The sequence below is a fragment of the Passer domesticus genome, chromosome 10 (genome assembly GCF_036417665.1).
Source record: "Passer domesticus isolate bPasDom1 chromosome 10, bPasDom1.hap1, whole genome shotgun sequence".
NCBI lineage: Eukaryota > Metazoa > Chordata > Aves > Passeriformes > Passeridae > Passer > Passer domesticus.
This window is the reverse complement of record NC_087483.1, coordinates 29,259,064-29,272,715: the sequence shown is the minus strand read 5'-3', so window position 1 is coordinate 29,272,715 and position 13,652 is coordinate 29,259,064. Positions and strand designations below refer to the sequence as shown.

The window sequence follows — 13,652 nt, the reverse complement described above, 5'->3', positions numbered from 1 at the left end:
TCTCTGTAGCTCTCACCATCTGTTCCAGCTTTGTGCATCTGTCAGGCCCCTTCATTCCCTTCTCCTTTCAAAACTAGGTTCCAAACATACATATATTCTGTGCCTCACCTGTGCACATTTAATATTCTCTCTTTCTATTTGCATTCTCTCTTAAGCTTGTGAACATTCCTCCTGTATCTATACTGAGTTTAATTGACCAAGAAGAAATATTTTCTTTGAGGGACATTAAACTGTTACAATAACTGGAATGTGTGGTTGGGATAGATCTCGTTTACTTAATTTTGAAGTGTATAGAAATCTTGCCTGTGGGACTGTTTTATAAGAGAACTGCTTTTTAAAGGTAGAGTGAAGCTAAAAATATGAACAGTTGCAGATGAGTGTTTCATTCCTGGGATTTTCTAATAATTTTCATAGCACTCATTCCAGTGAGTGTGGGAACACTCATCTGCACCAGTATTCTTGTTTAATATCATTAATAATCTCCTTAAACAGTTGATCATAAACTTTCAGTCCATTATGAGACAGAATATTTTTCAGCAACACAAAGGTAGTATGTTTAATATGGAAGATATTTTGCAGTTACCATATGGTGTACAGGCATTACATTAAAAGTTTTTAATATAATTGAAAGTTCTACTTTGCTCAGAGTGTTTTGTTTCTTGCAGTGTTTGCAGCACAAGGCTTTTCACTCTGATAAGCCACTGCCACCAATAGAGCAGCACCTTTTAGAAATGCTGGATATGCCTTGTGTGGTAAGAGAAAGGTGTCAGGCTCCTCTGGAAAGAGTAAAAGCACTTTTTCCCCTAAAGGAAGTTGGCAAGAAAAAAGAAGAGAAGACTGCACAAGACATCTTCAAAGACAAGTACGTTAGAGATGTATTATAGATTTTTCTGAAACTTTTTTTTTTTTGCACTTCAGGTTGTTTTTGCTGGATGAATCAGGCTCAGAATCTTTTGAACAGAAAATCAATGAGTTACACACTGGAAAAAATGCTGATGGATAAAGAATATTGTGGTGCCACAGAATGTCTGGAGTGTTTTGTGAATAGTGGTGGTCATACTGTTGCAGTGTAAGATACACTAGGAACCAGTGAGTTCCTCATGTCTGGGGAGCCTGTACCTACTCATGCAAGCTCCTCATATCTGTATTTGCTGTCACAGAATCACAAAATCCATCACATTGGAATGGACCACTGGGGGCTTCTTGGTCAACCTGTTGCTCAAAGACCACCTGTGAGATCTCAGGAGGGATTCACACAGTCTGACCTTGAAAACCTTCAGGGTTTGTGCATCCTTTCTGGGCAACCTGTTGCATTGCTTCTTGTCTCCTGGTCAGACAGTTTGTCCTAGAGGTGGTTATGAAAGAATTCAAATAACACTAAAGGGTGTCTAATTTAGTTTAGAATAAATGCCTTGGTGCTTTAAATTAGCCATAAAGTTGAGCCTTCCTTCTCAGCATGCTTGATTTAGGTAATTGTGTAGCTTTCTTTTGAATATCAAAAGAAAAGCAGTTTCATTATTATTTGCTGTGCAATTAATGTGGTTGTCTCCAAAAAAAATCAAGCTGGTATAGACTATTCCTGGAACAGCTACTGTTTGAACAGTTTTAAGACAGGGTATTTTTGTTGTTAAAGAATATGCCGTGTTTAGTTTATTTGTGATGCAGATAGGAAGAATAAATGCTAAATTGATACTGCAGTTGTACTGTCACCCCAGCCAAATCAATTTGCATAAACAAAATCTGCTTCTGAGAAATTAATTTCTTGAATCTACAATATAACTAGTGGGTCCCTGAGATGTTGGAGTGTTCTCAGTTGGCTCCTTCTCCCTTCATTTTGTCATTTTTGTTTCAGTCCTTTCAGCACTAGGAATGATGTCTTTGATGTGTTTTGAGCTCTTGCTTAGCTCAGTCCTTTACTCTTGGTTGGGTAGAGCCTCCTCAGCATCTTCTCTTTGGGAAGACATGGCACAGGACTCCTCACTTTGCTGCTTGAGGCTAATGACTGCATTCCTCTCTACAGACTGGAAAATACCTGGCTTTTTTGTTGTTGCTGCTGATTTCAGTGTGTTCCTGTTGCCTTGGTGTGTCTGTGAATTCATACTGATGAAATTCTCCTTTCCTTACTCCATGCCCCAGTTTCTCTGGGTTTTTGTACATATGTATATTTATATGTATATCTTAAAAAGTGGTAGAGCCATTTTAGAAATAAAAGGCAAAAAATTGGGCTCAAACAAGCTAGAGAGAGAATTTAAACAAAAAGCAGGGACCCATTACTGTTAGTTGCTTTAAAATATGTCTTCCCAAAAGCATCTGACAAGCAAGAAGGAAATCTGTTTTGTTTAAAAACTGGTTTCCTTTAGAGGGGTGATAAAAGAAGCTATAAAAGAAATTTAGATAGAAATTGATGTTGGGCATTAAAATGATTTTTTTTAAAAAGCTGTTAAGGAAGCGAAAGGATACAGACTCAACTATGCAAAGAAGAATGAATGATAGTTGAAATTTTTTTTAAATTGCAGAAAAATGGTGTTGCTGTAATAATGAATAGGACTGGTAGTATTTTATCATTGCTACAACAGCAGTCTTAACTGTATGTTTTTGTTCTGTGTTTGGGTAAAAGCTGAGACAATATCATTTAGTCACTAGATAAAGAAAAGTGCATCACTCTGCATCAATGATGAAGGAAAATATTAAATAACAGAGGCACTTGCACAGGCTTCCCAGAGAAGTTGTGGGTGTTCCTTCCTGGCAGTGTCCAAGGCCAGGCTGGATGGGGCTTTGGGCAGCCTGCTTCAGTGGGAGGTGTCCCTGCCCATGGCAGGGGTGTAGGACGTGGGTGATCTTTAACACAAACCATTCTGTGATTCTAAATGCTATGGTTCTATGAGATTCAACTTATTGATACTAAGATATAGTTTGCACTTCAGTGTTTGGAAAAAGTTGTTTAAAAGATGTCTTAACCATTATTTTTGTTTTCTAAAATTGATTTGTATCTCCTGTCATCATATTGACCACGTTCTTCTCTGTTACTTTTTATGGTCTAATGGGACTAAAGCAGCATAATTGTAGGCATGATATCTTAATAGAGATTTCAGTATTCATTTGTATCACTTTTGCTTAAGATCTGTGTAGTTTTTTTTTTTAAAAAATCCAGTAATATAGAAAACATTTTACTTTTTCCTTCTTAAGTTGGCTGTGGAGAGGCTGTTATCTCATCCAGCTTTGTAGGATGTGAAAGGCTTCTATATTAATGTAGAAGTGGGTGTTTTAAATTAATCTTGTATTTTATTAATTTTTCTCAAATAGTAATTGCACGTTTTGCAGTTTAAAAATACTGCTAATCAGTGCATATTCTAAATGTCAGCTCCTTGGCTGGTATAAATGGCTATGGATTCATTAGTTTCTGCTGTGCTGCACTGATTAATGACAAGTGTAGATTTGGTCCTAGGCTGTTAAATGCAGCATCATCATTTATTTTCTCTTTCCTCCAATCCCAAAGAATTTTGAATCAGTAAAAATAATGCAGGAAGAAAAAGAAGAAAATTGATTGCCATATACTTCTGGAGGAAAATATTCTAAAAGAGAATTTTTGTTGTTCTTTACACCTTTCATCAAACCATGTTAATATACAAGATTTTTGGTTCTAGTGGAGCTTCTAAACTCTCTGGTTTTGCTAAGTATCAGTTTCTCCCTTTACAGTGAGACACACTGGTTGTTCAAAACAATCAAGCAACTTGTTCAAGGTTAGTCAGAAAGTCATCAGAGTTGAGAATGAAGCAGAGGTATCCTATCCTTGTCCTTAGGCATAGCTAAAGTCGTCATTTCTCCTAGAGTGATAAGTAAGGTTATGCTGAATGACAGGAGTTGCTGAGGAGAAGGGATTTCATTTTGGTAGTGACAAAATTAAGTAAAGGAAAGAGAAGATTGCTGAAACAAAGTGAGATAGACAATGGTTGTAAAGTAGGGAAGGGAGTGTGCTACAGAAAGCAAAAAGGAAGACTCCACAAGTTCTTTCTAATAGTTGATTGCTTCTGTAAAGTGCAATGCAGTTTTTGCAATCAGTTCTAATCTTGCAGAATGAAAAGTGGCTCCTAGTCCAGGATCTCTGACATTGTCCCTACATAATCAAGCGGTTTCTTCTTTTCACAGTAATAGAATTTTTCAGAAAAACTTGGTACTTTGTTTTGGGATTCCTTGAACACAAATCCTGTCCTTTGGGTTGCTGAGTAGCTTTCAGTCATTCTTAAATGAAAATCAATTTGTCTGTGTCAGTAGCCTGACAGCATCTGATTTTCCTCCCCTTTTGTGATTGTCTGGATTTTACTCTGTTGCTGAGATGTGCTCTAAAGTGTAGCATGTTACATGTTAGAATTAAGTTCCTAGTTTGAATGTACACCTTGCTCTATGTTACCTGTAAGGACGAAGCAAGAAAGTAGCCCAAAATCACAATTAGCTTTTAAAAAGTAAAATTAGTCTTTTGAAAGCATTTTGAGATGTAGCTTAAAACATCCTAAGAGAGTTCTGATCTGCTTAACTGGCGTTTGTCTAGCAGGTTTTAACAAGTACAAGGTGGAAGTTTACAGAGCTCTCATGTGCTGATGGAGAATAGTGGTCATTAGACTCAAAAGCCACTGTGTAAATATGTTTGTATTAGCTATAAACTCCAAGACAGGCTCTAGCAGGTAGTGATTGAACAGTAAATTAATGTCTTACTAAAATGGTACATTTTCACTGACATTTCATGTTTAGAAAAAAACTCTAGTGAAAATACCAAATGTCATGTTATATACTGTAAATTATCAAGGCTAACTCAACACAGAGGTTCCAAAGAAAGTGCTTGGAGATATTCTGTATTTAGAAAGATGAAGAAGGTCTATATAAGGAAATTCACACCTGAAATAAGCAGTAATAATCTCATACCTTCAACAAGTGATGCCTTTGCTGTATGTGAAGATGAAGTTTGATCTGTTTATACTGTCTGGTTTGTGCAGCCTAAGGGAAAAATAAGGCATGGTTAAGTGTTGATTTTGGAACAGTTATGTAATCAAGTTTAGTTCAGTGTAGATTTCATTAATTTGACTCCCTAGTTAATAGGCAGGACAATTGTCTTCAAGTGTTTATATTCATTTTTACCCTTCTCATTTGCAGCGAAGATGAACCCAGCCTTAAGAAACCAAAAATTGAAGATGAGGAAGAGAGCTTTAGCCTTATGAAACTTGCTGAAGGCAATATCACCTCTGTAAGCATATTTTTACAAATCTGATTATCAAAGGGGAAGATTAATTCTATAAGTGTATTGTAATGAATATACAGAATTCCTCATAAAAGGAGAGTTTCTAGCTGAAACATGACTGAAATACTGTCTACTTGAACATTTGAGACTCTGCTAGAGATTGTGAAGACAACTTTCTCTGCCCTTAGGCGTGTGTTAACACAAGTTTCCATCAGTCGTGGATATTTTAGGACAAAATTCTCTCCTGGTGTTTAGAACACTAAAAGAAAAGCCTGAGGATCTGAGGAAAACAGAATTGGAGCTCAGTGGTTGAATTTGTTCTTGCTGTCTTTCATATCTTCTGCAACATAGAAGTTGCCTCTATGTATTTAATCAAAAGTAATGCTGTGATTTTAGACATTGTTCTCTGCATTAATTGGGGGTCTAAATGAGAATTTTGCCTTCATCTTGCTACTAGATCTAACTTACAATTTTGTGGCTAGATGAAACCTGTATCGTAACTGTGCACCTTCCTTTATTTGATGTTTTCCTATTATAAAAAATAATTAATATTGAACTAACTTCTCTTGTTTTCAGATGTGCTGTTCGTTAAGGTTAATTTTGAAAAAAAGTATTATTGATACTTATAAAAATATTTCAAATCTAAAAAGATTTCAGTGTTCTGCACTTCTAATATAATTTTGGTATTTCCTGAAATGTGGCATTGCTAGATCTTAGAGAAATACAGTGAGACCAAGCAAACTTATTGTAAAGTCCATGAATTATTTTAACAACAAAGCATAAAAAAGTAGGAGAATTATGATTGCTGATGGGAAATTTTAAGCAGTGTAGGGTTGTTGGTTTTTTTCCCCTCAAGTTAATGCATCCGTTTTTCAGTGTTTATTTATATTTGACCTGGTTTTAGTTCCTTTGAAAGGTTTCTGCATTTGCATGCCCATTTAGAGCTTTGGCTTTAAGATGTCAGAGTCTGCCAGAAAGCCTAGATGATTTAAGTGCAAGCTTTTAATTTTTAGGTCCTATTGGAGTGGCAAAGCGCTGGTTCTGTACCCATGTGCCTGGGAGCTCACACTCCTCACTGAGCATCTGCTGAGATTAGGGAGGTCTAAGAGTTCTGTGCTACAGAAGATCTCAAAGCTGAACTAACCTGAATTATTGTGCTTCTGTCCTCTCAGCACCAGAGAAGTGGCCAACTTGTAACAGTGCAGCAGAATGAGTTCATCTTGCTCATGTCATAGCCAGCCTTTGCCAGGAGTACTGTGCATTAGTACACTTTATAAGACTTGCATTTTTGAGTCTGAATGTGGAGAAGTACACAGTTTGTTTTCACATTAAAATAAAAAAATTTTAAAGATTCTTGTTGCCTGACAAGAAAAAAGAGGTGGATATTGGAAGACAATTGAATTGGTTTTGTGCTTTTTGTAGGTAGGCAGTGTTAACCCAGCAGAAGATTTCCGAATTCTGGTGAGGAAGAAAAATGCTGACTTCAAAGATGGTAAATGACTTTTGTCTATCTTAATTATATCAGTAGCACCTTCAGAGTTCAGTAAATGCAATCCATTTGTGTAAATGCAATGCAGTAAATGTTAGTTGCTCTGGAATTTGCGCATTAGCTTGTAGTGCCACTCAGTCAAGGAAGCTGTCATTTGTAATTCCCCTGTTAATACTTGCCTTCCCCAATTAAAAGTCTCAGGTAGCTGTGTTTGGGTGAGAAGGCGCTGGACAGCTACACTGAGGACCTGAGCAACTCCTCAGGTGTTTTTAACAGAAGACCCCTTGGTAATCACTGACTGCCTCATTCAGAGTGAACCTCAGCTTCTCACTCTCAGGATCTTTGTGGCCTGAAGTGGACCAAAGGTCATTTCTTACTGCTTGTTTGTGAAAGAAAGTACAGGTGAATTCAGAGTGGAATAAACAGGTAGTATTTATAATCTGAAAGCTGAGAGAAGGCTCTGTGTGCACTGACTTTCCTCAGAGATGAAAAAGAACTCCAGGCACAGGTCAAACACTGTCTTGCATGGCCTAAGTCTGAAAATGCAATGAAATTATCATTGGTTTGTATGGTATTTCCCTCCTGGAACAGCTATGCAGAGATATATGTAATCCAAAGGTGTCTTAAAAAGAAAGCACAAGATGGACGGGGCCCTTTATCTCCTAAAGGATGATTTGAAGGTTGTGGCAGGGTAAACTTGATCTGCCAAATAGCCACTAATGTCACATTCCTTTTCAAAGAAAGATTTGCAGAGGTGCTTAAGTGAGGTACTGGGTATTTCAACAAGACCTTTGGTCCTTTTGGATGTAATTTCAGGAGTGTGTTTAGCAGTATACTGAATTGTGATATGGCCTGTTAAAGCCTGCTTAGCTGTTTTTCTCCAGAATTTCCAGACCTCTAAGCTAGCTCGCTTTTTTACATGGATTATTCATTAGACCCATAAGAAATTATTTATTGAAAAAATATTTTGAGTTGTGTTCTTAAATCTCAGCTATTAAGATGTATTAAGATGCAGTAAAAAAATTGTACAATTGTACAATACATTATAATACAGAAACTGTGAAACATTTGACTGCTTTGTTATGATGTTAAATTTTACCATGTAGGAAAGCTTTAAGGCAAAAATAAGTATAGTGATTACCCTTGAAGATGGTTTAAATAGAAAGAGTGCTTAAATATGTCCACTTGGTAGCTGTGCTGGAGATAGCTGCAGTACATGGTTGGAAGGTCCTGAAATTTTGAGCAATTTGCTTTTATTCTTTGTGATCTGCTCTGTAGTTAAACAGAATGTAGTGCAGTCACCCATTTAAAGGAGAGGTAGAAGCCACTATAAATAAAAACATACTTTGCATATTATCTTTTTCTTCTGGATAATCCTTTTTGTGCTTTAGAGCCTTTTAGGTAGCTTAATACGTTGAACATTGCAGGCATGTTTTTAATGGCTTGCTGTATTGCACTTTGGTTATGTAAATAGTAAATTCTGCCTTAAAATTATTTAGTGGTTCTAAGGGGTTTTTGGTATAATTTTGTCATTTAATGATGAATTTTTTTTTCCCTCTGCTAGAACATAAGAAATATAAAATTTCATTGCAGAAAAGGATAATCTGTGGCATTCAAGTACTTATTTGTAAAAAGGGTAGCATTTTATGTGTCAGGATGCAGACAGGAGAACTGCTAAGTTGCATTCTGTTTTTCTTTTATTTAAAAAAAAATCTACTACAGTCTTCCTAACTGAATAGAGCTTACATTCACCTTTTAAAATAACAGCAGTCCTTTCATTGGGAAGAGAAAGACCTTTCAACTATTTGATTGAAGGTGGGTTGTTTTTTAGTAGATAGAGAAGTTGTAGCAGTTGGAAGAGTTGTACTTTAAATACTGACTCTACAGTTGCTTCTTAATTCAGCTGCAGGTTAATGGCACACCCACACCAAAATTATAAAGTTAGCAATACCAGAGGATGGCAAGGTGCTTATTTTTCTTTTTCTTCTGAAACAGCTTGTAGGAAGTCCTGATGGTGTATTTATCACTGAAAATAGGAACCAGTATATTTCCTGCAGTGCCCTCACTGGGTTGTGTTAATCAGGGTTATTCCTTTCATAGCAGAAGTCTTAAGTGAAAGCTAGTCTGTGTGTGATGTTGTGTGAGAACTTTGCCACTAATGCCTAAATACATATCTGCAGAAAATCAAAGATTTTCAGATTGGTAAGGGTCTTAGAGATAGGTTTTCTGGACTGGCAGCTCAATTCCTGAAACAATAATCGACTTTGGTTTTACCTGAAAACTGTGTCCTTTATTACAGTAGGGAGCTGCTTAAAGGGTACATGGTGAGATGTGTTTGATGGTTTCAGCTTACTGGTTAACGCTGATGCTCATGTAACTAGAATTGTGTTCCCCTCTAGACATCCTTTCTTATTTGCATTCATGGCCAGAGAAATGTCATGTTATGCAGGTCTTATTTTGAGCAAGTCACAAGTGTAGAGTCATCACAAAGAGATGTCTCCTGATAACAGCTTCTGACGTTTTTGTCAATGACTGCACATAAAACAGATTAGTTTACCTGAGTAGAATTAATTGTTGCTCCCAAGGGTGCGCAGTGAGTTTCTTCATTGCTGTGGCTTCAGAAAATGCAGTCAGTGCTTGCCATCTTTGTAATGCCAAGGGAGTAGCCACATAATTCCAGTTAATCCTCCTATTTGAAGGTTCCCATCCATGATCTGCATCTCTGGAGAGTACATCATCTCTGGTGTGTTGTGTTTTCATAGGCTTCTGTATAAGAATCAGGGGAAAGGTATTGACAAAAAGTATAGAAAAAGATATTGACGCATGCATAATATTTTCTTCGATTTGTAAATGTTCTGTGTGAGTTTATAGGCCACATTTCATTGCATCTTACAGTACTCCTGTCTGAAACATGATGTTGAAAAAGCTTTTTTTATTTACTGATTTTCAGTTGGGAGAGAAATCTTCATGTCCAGAGACAAATTGCACTAAGCTCTCATTTCTATATTTATAGTAAATTAATTTATTTTTTCTCTAGGCATTTCTAGAAAAATATAGCTGAAAGAATCAGTGACTGCATTTGAACAAGGATGAGATTTTATTGCAAGAGTTTCTGTAGAAATAAGTATTGTTAATTACCTTTCTGGAGCTAATATAGTTTTTTTTTAATGCTAATACTTAATTTCATTCTTTGTTGGCATGTTTCTGCAGTTTGTCTGCATTTTTATCTTGCTGGATGTTTTTGTATATTTCAGAGACTATTCATGCTCTACTGCTACACAGGCCAAATGCAATGACTGGTTTGATGAAAATGATTCACTCATTAGAAGGGTTTTTGCAAACCAAATACTTGAGTATATAGAATCACTTTGAAGTTTTCTGTATATCTGCTTCACAGAGAAGATGAAGCCAGGTTTGTCTTTGAAGGGCACAGTGATTGGGTGAGACTCAAAGCTCTGAGTTTCAGCAAACAGAATTTGAATTAGATGTTATGGGGAAAAAGATAATAAAGATCACAATGATGGAGCTCACACAGAAAAAGGGACCCACAAGAACTTGGAGACTCTCCATCTTTGGAGCTACATGGAACTCAAATCTGTGGAGCACTGAGGCACCTGTTCCACAGTGAACCCTGTTTTTAGCAGGGATTTTGGTCGTGTGTCCTTCAGACATCCAGCCTCAATCATTCCGATCCATACTCACAGAGCTTTAGGGACACCATTTCAAAACTGAACAGACCCTCAGAGGGTACTGGATTAATTCAACAGCCAACAGCTCTTGGTTTTAAAATTCTTATTTCTTGGCTTAAAGGTGAAGGAGGTCCTTAAAAATTAGTACAGTTTTCAGTTCAGAATTTCTTTCTTCTTTTCAATTCTAGAAAAATGATACAGAGCAGCATTTTAAAATGAATTATCAGGTGATTTAACTGATTTGTCAGTGAATCACACTTTAAGCACTGCCCATGAATACAAGTCATTACCACCAGCAGCATGAAAATCAGAAGATTAACAATGAGAGTCTTTTGTCTAAAGGAAGAAATTTTTTTTTTAGCATGATTAATTTTTTTAGAGGGGGAAAATCCCCAAGGAGTCGAGCTTGGACTGTAATAATAGACAGCTTTGGCTCTTATTAATGTGTAATCTGATTGATATAGTAATCAAGACCAAGAACTGAACTGAACAAACATGAAAGTATAACTGCACTTCTGTAGCGTAGCTGTTCAGAGATAACAAGTGAATATAATTGTTCGTGGCATATTTCACAAAAAATGACAGCACTAGTGAATGTATTTTGGAGTAGCAAATGTATCTGAATGCCAGAGGGGAAGGGATTAAATTCTGCTAGAACTAAAAGATCTTCTATTCTGGGATTTTTTTTCCCCTGCAGTTCTCCAACCCTTAATAACTATATTTGTTATCTAACCAGTCAGGTACAGTAGAAAGAGTAAAGAGGAGATTAAAATTTCTTGGGATGTTCTACAGAATGTTGTGGTTATTAGGACTGCTGGAAATTGCAGTTAATGTAAAATGTAGAAGTCTGTTGTTAGTTCTCTTCCTTAAATGTGTGTGGAATGGGGGAAGCTGGGAAAGAAGAAAAAAGTTACAATTACACAGGAGTGGCCTGAATAGGCTATCAGTTTGTAACTCAAGGGCCTACTCCTCAAAACCTCAATGCCTGAGATTTGTCTGGGACACATCAGAGTTAATGCTTATCACAGCTTAGTTAAAAAAACATCTTTATGCAGAACACGCCTTGCTGCAAAAACAGGGACGTCTATTTTTTGCAGCATCCAGACCAAAGATTCAGACTAATGAAAAGGCAGCAGGAAATCAACGAATTTCTCAGATTAGAAATGTAAAGGAACAGCAACCACTTCAAGAATTTCCTGCTATAATCCTTATCTACTGTCTTTAATATTACTTTTGGCCCCCTGAAGTAATTTGGTAGTCTAATCAGAACATAGGAGTTTTTGTCTATTTAAGATTCACCCATCATTGCCCTATCATTTAAGGGAAACCCAATAGACAGAACCAACTTTTTAGCCTGGCTACTTCAGGATGTTAGATGAGACTTTAAATGCTGTTGGCATGTAACCTGTTTGCTGCCTGTATTATGGACTCTCAGTGCCTGGTAAAACATTGCAGGTTTCCTTTGGTTCCTTACAACAGATTTCAAATGGAGGTATCTCACAGTCAGTAACAAGAATGTCTTTCCTTCTGACGGCTGCCAGGGCAATCAAATGGAAAGGGATTTAAAAAAAAATAAATGCAAAAGAAGTACTAGAGTGTCTGATAATTTCAAACAGTATGCTGCAATCTTTCTGACAATAAAGACTTTTATTGCACCCTTATAGTGCCTGGGGCTTTAATTTAACACATCAATGAGAAGGCAGTGTTTAAAAAAAAACACCACCACCACTGAAAACACCAGCAGGACTTGCTTTTATTAGTGCAATTCATAAGAAATTAGAACATTTAATGAGAAAATCATTAACCATGAAAAAAATGGACTGACTTAACTTGGGAAGCTTAAGTAGTTAGACTTCAATTTAGTTTGTCAGCTACTGGTGAAATAAATAGAGAGTGAGCTGATTACCTCTGGCACAGTAGGCACTTCAGCACACTTTCTTGTGCTGTAGCTGCTGTTGGGCTGAACCATTATCTGCCTCCTTTTCTAGAAACTGCCAAAACCTAGTGGGAGAATATCAAACATGCCTTGTTTCACACTATGCAGAGATATTGTCCTTCAGATTCAGTTCAATTAGGCATTTTATAGAAAATTATGTAACAGCTGGTGCTGTGCATACTCACAAGAGCAGAGAGGAACATGGTACTTAATGTTTCCTTATTGGTGTGTTTATTTCTTGTTTCTTCCACCACTCTGGCAGGTGCTTTTCTTTGTTGATGCTTCCATAGCTGAGATTCTTGAAGTGATGTCTATGCCCATAACATCTGGAGCTGAGAAGGGCTATAGATCAGGGGAAAGGTTCTGCTAATCCACTGACTGGTCTTTAACAGTGCAAGAACAGGGCAGGCAGATGCTGTGACTTGGTCAGAAAGTGTTCCTGAATATTCTTCCTCAATGGCAACAACACTCCCTTGACAGACATCCTCTTTTAAGAATTCTAAAAATTTCTTCAAACATTTTTTAAAGTTGTTTAAACTTAAATCAGCCTTTGGTAAAGGGGTTAACTGCTGATATATGTTCCAAAAGATCCTGTTTTATTGTTTGTTCTTAACCCAAGTCTTGGCTCTTATTTTGAGAGAGGCAGGGCACTATCAGCTCCCTATTCATTCTTTTCACAATGCTTCTGAGTCTATAGATACTGTTGTATCCTCTTCACACTTGTTTTTTCCCTGGCTGATGTGTTTGCCAGAGGGTAAAATTGGACAGTTCCTTGACTGTAAGTAAACATGAAAAGAAAGTAAATTACTAAAATCTAGCAGAAATTAGTTGGGATTTGCAGAGCACTTGGGTGATGTTTTCTCTTGTCTGTTTGCAGTGGTTTACAGCTGCCTACCTTTTAGGAGCTCAACAGTAAGGGTAAAACTGGTGTTCCCGTTCTTGTTGGTACAGGTCTCACTGTTTACCTCTGCTTCTTTCTGTCAGGCACACACAGTTTATAATATCTATAATTATAAACCTCCTTGCTCTGATGAAAAATTATTAAACTACCTGTACGAGAGACAAGACATACTCTGATGTCAATAACAGCAAGGTCTTTTAACCCCACACATGTTGGTTTGACATGATTACACCTTTCTCATAAATTTAATGTTTTTATTGAAATACGCATCAATTGCAAAGGATGTTTAGGGGATACACTTGTGTTGTAGAACATTAACCTCCTTAAGCTTTAGGAATCCAAATTTTTATCAAGCAAGTCGGGCCACTGCTTTTTTTTCTGGGCTTTCAGGGAAAAGTATGCCTTGG

At 36.9% G+C, this 13,652-nt stretch overlaps 1 protein-coding gene across 8 annotated transcripts in view; it reads left to right on the top strand.

Moving 5' to 3' along the window:
• Positions 1–13,652, top strand: part of XRCC5 (X-ray repair cross complementing 5) — a 54,452-nt gene that overhangs the window by 30,655 nt on the left and 10,145 nt on the right. For 7 of the 8 annotated variants that reach the window (XM_064434903.1, XM_064434902.1, XM_064434904.1 and 4 more), the window contains 3 exons: positions 666–862; positions 5,146–5,236; positions 6,653–6,722. In XM_064434903.1, the coding sequence (XP_064290973.1) occupies positions 666–862; positions 5,146–5,236; positions 6,653–6,722 (358 nt within the window). Of the gene's footprint in view, positions 1–665; positions 863–5,145; positions 5,237–6,652; positions 6,723–9,973; positions 11,923–13,652 lie in introns of those variants that run through there. The other variant, XM_064434906.1, reaches the window with a different exon arrangement.